This window comes from Halyomorpha halys, unplaced genomic scaffold (assembly GCF_000696795.3).
Source record: "Halyomorpha halys isolate HHAL.00 unplaced genomic scaffold, Hhal_1.1 Scaffold361.1, whole genome shotgun sequence".
Lineage (NCBI taxonomy): Eukaryota > Metazoa > Arthropoda > Insecta > Hemiptera > Pentatomidae > Halyomorpha > Halyomorpha halys.
This window is the reverse complement of record NW_027108072.1, coordinates 321,753-330,223: the sequence shown is the minus strand read 5'-3', so window position 1 is coordinate 330,223 and position 8,471 is coordinate 321,753. Positions and strand designations below refer to the sequence as shown.

At 27.2% G+C, this 8,471-nt stretch overlaps 1 protein-coding gene and 1 long non-coding RNA gene across 4 annotated transcripts in view; one reads left to right on the top strand and one right to left on the bottom strand.

The window, feature by feature from the left end:
- Nucleotides 1–4,686, bottom strand: part of LOC136795542 (uncharacterized) — a 5,639-nt gene extending 953 nt beyond the window's left edge. Inside the window, exons 1-3 of one of the 2 annotated variants that reach the window (XR_010843163.1) lie at nucleotides 4,407–4,686; nucleotides 3,932–4,139; nucleotides 3,453–3,599 (exon numbers count right to left, since the gene is read on the bottom strand). This is a non-coding gene — a long non-coding RNA (uncharacterized lncRNA). Of the gene's footprint in view, nucleotides 1–3,452; nucleotides 3,600–3,931; nucleotides 4,140–4,406 lie in introns of those variants that run through there. The other variant, XR_010843164.1, reaches the window with a different exon arrangement.
- Nucleotides 1–8,471, top strand: part of LOC106681707 (trehalase) — a 33,102-nt gene that overhangs the window by 11,217 nt on the left and 13,414 nt on the right. Inside the window, exons 1-4 of one of the 2 annotated variants that reach the window (XM_014422168.3) lie at nucleotides 4,817–5,551; nucleotides 5,660–5,765; nucleotides 7,438–7,554; nucleotides 7,727–7,902. In XM_014422168.3, coding sequence (XP_014277654.1) covers nucleotides 5,460–5,551; nucleotides 5,660–5,765; nucleotides 7,438–7,554; nucleotides 7,727–7,902 — 491 coding nt within the window. In that variant the 5' untranslated portion in view covers nucleotides 4,817–5,459. Of the gene's footprint in view, nucleotides 1–4,816; nucleotides 5,552–5,659; nucleotides 5,766–7,437; nucleotides 7,555–7,726; nucleotides 7,903–8,471 lie in introns of those variants that run through there. The other variant, XM_014422169.2, reaches the window with a different exon arrangement.

Below are 8,471 nucleotides of genomic sequence, written 5' to 3'. Positions count from 1 at the left end.
TCTAGATTTAATTTTTATTTATTAAGATAACTGAATATTTATTGTTGGAAAAAATAATTATTACAATTTATTTTCATAATTTTTTTTACTAAAATGTTTTCAGTTTAACAATATAATTTTAAAATAATACAATATAATTTCTTAAAATAAAATATTGAATTATGTCATATATCTCAAGTAACATTGAATTAAGCAACCTGTTATGACTTCTCTTTAATTTGTTTCATTGGATGAACAAAATTATTGATTTTGACAATCACCATCACTAAATATATTTAATTTGCATTGTGAAACTTATCCCCCAATTGAATGTCCTTCACGGTAAAACAGAATTCAATACTACAGATTAGGAGCTGGCGACGAATTCATTTAACAAAAAGCCTTACATCTAAAAACCGTTTTAAATTATAGATAATGCTCATTTGAACAAAAAACTCAGGTAGCTTGAAAGCTGTTAATATTTATATAATATATAAAATTTTATTTTTTGATCGCAAAATTTGATACATAATTTAAAAAAAAAAAATAAGGGACGAAATTAATAAGATATATAGTATGTATCTCTTAAAGGAGAAATCACTTGAAAGATGGCGCACCTGGTTGCGTTTTCTAAACTAATGCCTTCAAAGTCATCAGATAGGTTCAATCAAATGTTACTTGTAGAAAAATCTAAGTGACGGAGTTTTCTGTGATTTTATAAGATTTTTGTTTTAATACTGAAACCTAAGTTTTAAAAAATTCCTGACGCTTTAGGAGAAATTTTAACAAAAATTGTGACCTTTTCAGTCATTTTTGCCCATAACTCCGAGCTGTGCGTTTTATAAAAAAAAAAAAATCTTTTAGGAAGTTAAATTTTATTCATAGTTTGAATGTAGACAAACATATGAGGAGATTCGAGTTTAATATTCACGTTATTTGTGCACAGACAGAATAATTTTCTAATTTTATATCATTTAGGACATTGGCTTGTACAATAAACGTACTTTCTAACGTGAATGGGATTTTGCCCATCGTTTTTTTCACGTGATACCATACTCATAGAGGTAAATGTGTTACTATAATGCCTAATTTATCCTCGTGAGAGTAGTAATTTTTATATTTGACAAAATAAATTCACAAAATGTTAATTTTTAGTTGTTCGGATAAATGTTTGATGCATGAAAGAATATATCTCAGGAATCATAAGACGTACATATGTCTGCCAGTACTCAAAATAAAGGTAATTGTGAAAATTATAAAGTAGTTTATTTAAAAACAAATTTGATCCTTTTTTCTCAACTTTATTCTTTTCAAAACCTTCCAACGTTTCGACCCTCAGGTCATTTTTGTTTGTAGGTATCCTTGAAAATGACCTGGGGGTCGAAACGTTGGTAGGTTTTGAAAAGAATAAAGTTGAGAAAAAAGGATCAAATTTGTTTTTAAATAAACTAAACCACTCTCAAACAAGAATATGTTAATAAAAATTAATCTATTATAAAGCAGTTTATGTCACGTATCTTAGTAAGGGTGATAGTTCTTATGATATTCGCATATGAATATAACTTTTGCACATAAACAATTGTCCGAACTACTATAAATCAATTTATTTTAACAAATGTCATAAAACTACTACTCCTACAAAGGTAAACGTAATAAACTATAATTATACTTATAATAATTATTCATAATTTCCATTAAAGTAATCAGACATTGGGGTGAAATAACAGCCTTTTTTCTCCTCTTTGGCTCTTATACTAATACTTCTACAAACACATACATACATAACCTAAACCGGAAGAACCTCGGTAACGTTTAGCTAATTTTCTTTTTCAGTCAGTGGCTCCCCGTGAAAAAAAGTAATGTGGATTTTTTGGTAAATCGGCCTTTTCACGCTTGTAGTCATGCGTAACAAACCACCGAAGATATTTTCTGTTTTTTTTTTTACTTATAACTTCTTGGAACACATTGGTTAAAAAAAAAACTAACGATCATGAATGAGTCATGAAGGATCAACGGAATTGTACTTAATAGTATCAATAATTCTAATCTAGAATAAATAGCTCAAAATTTAGCTGAAAATATTTTTGTTTTGTTTTGAAAATGTTGAAAAACAGGGCTCTGTTTCATAATGAAGGCTAATAGTATTAGTTCATAGTACAAGTGTAGAAACTAGTGTGGTAATAATACTAATTCTTATTTTTTTCATTATAGAGATGACTATTAGTGATATTACAGGAATTAAAAAATACTAAAGTTCAAGTTACTATTTTACAAATCAGTGTAATTGAATTAAGATAAATCTACAAGACTAATAGTATTAGTTTGTACTTTATTATGAAACAGGGGTAAAAACTTTATAATAAATGGAATATGGTCCGAGCGCGGTCAAATTAAACTCAAATAGTAATATTATATACTATTTTTATTTGAGCCAACGTTTCGCCCCACGTTGCAGGGCTTCCTCAGGGCTGATGGAAGTCAAAGTGCCTAGAACGTGGGGCGAAACGTTGGCTCAAATAAAAATAGTATATAATATTACTATTTGAGTTTAATTTGACCGCGCCCGGACCATATTACATTTATTGATACACACGGTCAATCAGCAATCTTCCAGTAAAAACTTTATCATTCCATTTGTGTCCATTGACCTAAAATGCCAGATTTTTCAAAATGGCTGCCGTATATTTTTCACTGGATCTACCTATTTTCTACTTGGGGCAAAACAAAGATTTGTACAAATAGTACAAGAGCTGGGAAGGGAAAAAGGCAGTTATCTCACCCCAATTTTTGGTTATTTTAAAGAAAACTATGTATAATTACTAGTCAAAACTGATGAGTCTGCCAAGTATAGGTAGGGGGAATAAAAAATGGCGGTTGTTTCAAAACCTTAAGAAAACTTTAATTTTTCATTCAGAGCTCTATTATATCTTTAAAATAACTAACAAAACTAGAAAACCTAAGAGAACATAATTTAAAGTAGAGTAAATTTTCTGGAATATCAGCCCTAATAGAGTTATTTACGTTCAATAGTTCTCGAAATATAGGTTTTAAAAAGCTTCATTTCTTAAAAATGCACAGAAAGGTCAGTAGTTAGTGAATTCATTTTGAAATATCGATATCTCAAAAACCTTTCTACGTACAAATGTCAATTAACACTTTTATTAAAGCTAGTTTAATGTACTATAAAGTAGTTTCTAATCTTTATCGAAGTATACTTAAAAACAGAACCTACCTAGTAGGTTCTGTTTTTAAGTTGTAAATGTAAGTGAAGGAAGGAAGGAAAGTGTTTTGTAAAAAAGTTTTAAATCTAAGATATAATTTTTTTAGAAAAAGTTATATATGACAAGGGCAATTAGCCCGCAATTTTAAGATTTAAAAAAGAAATGACATCAATATTGAAGGTGGTATCCTTGAGAGTGGCCTGAGGGCCGAAACGTTGGAGAAATTTTAAAGAATAAAAGTTGAGAGGAAAAAAGGATCAAAATTGTTTTAAATTAAGAATAAAATTATAGAAGTGCTTTTTTTTTAGTAATTAAAATTATTTGCTTTAAAAAAATATATATTAAATTGATAATTGTTTTCGCTTCTAGGGGAGGGCAGCCGCTCCCACCTGCCTCCGTCTGGGTACGCCCACATATAGAACATAAGATTATTGGATGAATAAATAAAAGTTCTTCAAAATCAATACCTTACAGAAATTAAGATGGGATAAGTAAAAATAGCTAACAGTTAGAGAAAAAAAAGATAAAACCAGCAACCAAGATTAGACTTCATAAAAAGATAAACTAAATGACTAGATAAGATTAAAATATGATAGAGGGCCGAAATAACTCTATCAATAACATCATTTCCATCAAAATTGTTTTAAATTAAGAATAAACTAAACCACTCTCAAACAAGCATATATAAAATAATTAATAAGTAATTTTCTTTAAATTTTAGTTTCATTCACCTTTTCCGCGCTAAAACGTCACAACCTCAACGATCATGGCTTCTCCCACTTTTTTTTTGATCCTGGGTATGCCCTTGGTTCTATTTTTTATTTTTTTAATGATGCTATCTTTTTCAAACTTCCATAGGCTAGGTTGAACAACATAATTTCTTACTATTACACTTCAATTGTTTCAGATGCTTCTTATTTTAGTTGCTAGGAAAAAAACCTTGAACGGCGAACAAAATGTTTTTTTAATTCGATTTTGGTTTATTATGTTCAGTAATGAACCTTAGTAATAGATGAAGCAAATAAAATTAACAACCTCAAATTTGAAGGTTTTACATTTTAAAATACTTGTGATCCGAAATTTGAACAAATCAACCTGGCAGTAAATCGTTCGTGGATTTTATCCGAAAATATCGCACCACTTTTTTTCTACCATTAAAAAAAATTAATTGATTTTTTAAATTTTTGATTGCATTTTGTTTCTTACCTTTTTAGTGATCTATTTTTTTTAAAAAGGCCGTCATAGAAATTACTAGTTTATACCGTACATCAATTTTAAAATATATTGATTCCAGGGTTGTGAGGTTAAGTCCAGAGTTGTTAGGATATAATGGAAAATCCATAATATCTTAATTTACTAACAGTCTTAATTCCTCAAAAATCATCAAACTGTATGGATTAAAAATCATGACTTTTTAAAAAGCCAACTGACTTCATAACTAGAACAGTACATTTTTCAGTAACACTGAAATTTATATAAATTTAGCTACAACTTATTTTAAAATGTAGATGTGGGTTGTTGCTAGGTGACTCCTTAGCTACAGTTTAACAACCCTTAGCAACGGTTTCTCTTACTTAATTATTATAATGCAAATATAAAATACATATGTATGTTTCTTTTCAAATCACTTTTATTGTTTAGGTATTTCTTTCCGGAAATATTACAAAAAATAATGATAATAATATTAAAGCGTCAAAGATACGGCGCATTGAACTTGGTTTTGGTTTATTATATTGACTAATGGTGGGAGCGGGTGGTTCAGTGGTAAGGCATTATGCTACTAACTCAAAGGATCCAGGTTCAAATCCGGCTGTGGCAAATAATTTCATCTTAAGAAGTATAGGTTTTAGATAGAAGAATTGGTGTCATTACTTGTAAAAAAGAAAACAATGACCATGAAAACTGATTCCAGTAAAAAGTGCTAACAATATTAGTTTTGGTGGGGGAGAAATGAAGGGCTCTTGTTTAACAGTTGAGTGATTTTGTTCCATTATAGATTGAAGATTCTTCTACTGAGTGTCTTTTGCCATCTGATATTTTGCCTAATGACTCCAGCAGTACATTCAGTTGGCACTGTGGGTGCTTTCTGAGTATACCATGATTTAACATTATATTAACTGCTTATTAGATTTTATCTTAATATTTTTTTTATGATAATTTAAATACCATATAGTTGTTGATGTGCAATAATTGTGATTCGAAAAAAATGAAATAATTTTTAGTTGAATTTTTAAATGTAAAAAATATATTGAACAAAAGATGAACCTCTTCTACTTATTTCATTTTATAAATTTATATATAATAGTAATACTTTTGAAAGAACACGAATGTGCGAAGCCCCCTTGTCAGAGGTATTTAAAATTTTTCTTTCAACATGCGGTTCAATTCATACAAAAATAATTTTATAAATATTTTGATAGAATTTAAGTTACAAACCACTATTTTTTTACATCTTGTAGTGAAATCTATTGCAAAGGAGAACTCCTTCATACAGTTCAAATGGCCAAAATTTATCCAGATTCTAAAACATTTGTGGATAAGAAATTGAAAGTTTCAGTTAAACAAGTAAGTGATATTATGTATCATTAATTGTTAAGTATTTTATAAACGTAATTTGAAAATAAAAATGTTTTATTTAGTTTATTAAATTCATTTTTGTTTGTCTTATACTAGACTTATGATGTTACTAAGTTATTTAAAATAGCTGGAATAATAATTTGTATACTTTTACATTTTTTGTGATTATCTAAAATTTGTGGCAAGATGAAAATTATGAATATAAATTAAACTGTAGAAGTAAAAATGAATCACAATTTTACACCTCACATTCAAATTTAAAAATATTTTGCAGGCTATTCTGGCCAGATCATTAATTACAAGTTAAAATTTGCGTACTTTTTCACAACTTCATTAATTTTTAAAACTTTTAATTTTAGATGAACTATACTATCAACTATCATATCTATAATTTGTTTATATGATAGTTGATACTGTAGTTAATCTAAAATTAAATTAATTAATGACAGGCTAATTAATGACCTAGGCAGAATAGCCTGCATAACATTTTTAAATTTGGATGTGAATTATAAATTTATATTTAAGATTGTCCTTGAGGATGGCCGATTTGGCCGAAACGTTGGACTGTTGATATAATAAAGAGTGTTGAGACTTAATAAGGATACCATTTAATTTATTTAATAAATAAACACCAGTCTCAAGAAATTGAAAAAAATATATATAAATCATAATATAAAAAGATACTTGATGTGCCAAATTACAGTTCTAAACAAAAATAAATTATAGACAGTTCTTTTCTTCGTAATATTTTTAAAGTTCAATAAAACGGTAAATATCTTTTATAGAAATGAAAATTAAATATCACAGACTTGTAAGAAATGTGATTGAGTATGTATTAATAATATAAAATATTGTTTGACTATTAAAGTAAAAGGATGAGCCCTTAGTCATTTTGATTAATTCAAAAGATTACTAAATGAAAGCAAATATTATATTAAAAAATCAGTTTTTAATTTCAAAATAATGGACTTTCATGAAAACTGAAAGGTCTGGGGCAAGAATATGAGAAGCCACATAAAGTAAATTTTTCAGGGGAGTAGTTTCGACAAAATTCTACATTATTGTTTAATAAAATTCATATTTTATAATGATACACATAAATATATTGGAATAATGTTATTAAACAAAATTTATTAAAAAAATACCTTAATAGAGAAACAAAAAATTTTTATAAAAATCTAGTTGTGTTTTTTTTTTTCAAAACTGTGGCTTGCCCCTAGCCATTTGATTGTTCTATTCTTTATAAATCAGCTAGAGAAATTAAGAAAGTGCCTATTGCTTAATACTTTTCCTTTTGTTTAGTTTCATTACCTACCATTGTCTTTTCATAGTTTAGTTCCCCACTTCATATCTTGAGTTGAGACATTTTGTTCAAACATCATAGTAGCTCCCCTTAGTCTAAAAATGTATTTTAAAAGAATTAAATATAATACATAGTGATTTTGTATAAAAAAACAATAATATTTTAATCTCAAATTAGTTGTTACTGTATCAGGTATAAGATAAGAAATCTATTACTCAATAATGTTTGTCACCATTTCCATTTTTCTGTTATAACGTTTGATCATAATCTTCAGATTGAATTATTATATTGTTATTATTTAAAACTTTTTTTTCTCTTTATATTTATATGACATTGATTTTTAATAGTTTTGGAAAGGTTTTAGAAAATTATAATGAAACATTTAAACATTTTAATAACTTCAACAAAGAAGTACCAAGAGAACTTGTGAAACGATTCGTAAATGATAATTTTGAAGATGGAAATGAATTAAAGGTATGTTAATCTAAATAATATTTAATATTCTAATAATAAAAATATTCATTTACATCTATAAAAATACAAAATAAATACAAATGAATACATTTTTAAATTGATCCATTAGTATGACCAAACATTGAATTTGGAAATAGATTCTTACACTAAATTACATTTTTTTTTTTTTCAGATTTGGGTTCCACCTGACTGGACTCATCATCCAACAATTCTTAGCAATATTGACAATCTATACTTGAGGAAATGGGCAAATAAATTAAATAACTTATGGAAAACTTTCAGTCGTAAAGTCACTGATCAAGTCAAGGAAAATCCAGAACTGTATTCTAGCATTTATGTTCCTAATGGGTAATGATATTGTTTTATTGTCTGGATTCTAGCTAGTATTAATCAGGGCATCAGGGGCTATTTATGATTACAAGGAACAAAAAAGGTATTCTCAAATTAAACACTACTGTAGTTTTTTTATCTGATTAATATGGTTTTATAAAAAGTTAAAAAAGAAAAATATTAGAAATTTATTTCAAAGGAAAAAAAATAAGGTTCAATTGAAAAATATTTTTTGGAAAATTGGTCATATATCTTATAATTCTTTTGTTTTGTCATTTAAATGAATAAATTAATTTTATTTATGAATGGAATATGGTCCAGGTGCGGTAAAAAAAAAAACTCAAATAGTAGATAATTATACTATTTTATTGAGCCAACGTTTCGCCCCACATTGCAGGGCTTCATCAGGGCTAAAAAAGATACAAACACTATAGTTACAAAAGGAAAAAAAGAAAAAACATAAGTGTAAAATAATAGGGGTATAAAATGAAAAGTAAGATATAATAAGAAAAATTAAAGGTTGTAAATAGTAAATGAAAAGGGTAATAGTAACAGATAGATAAGAGAAGAAATATTAAAGAAAATAC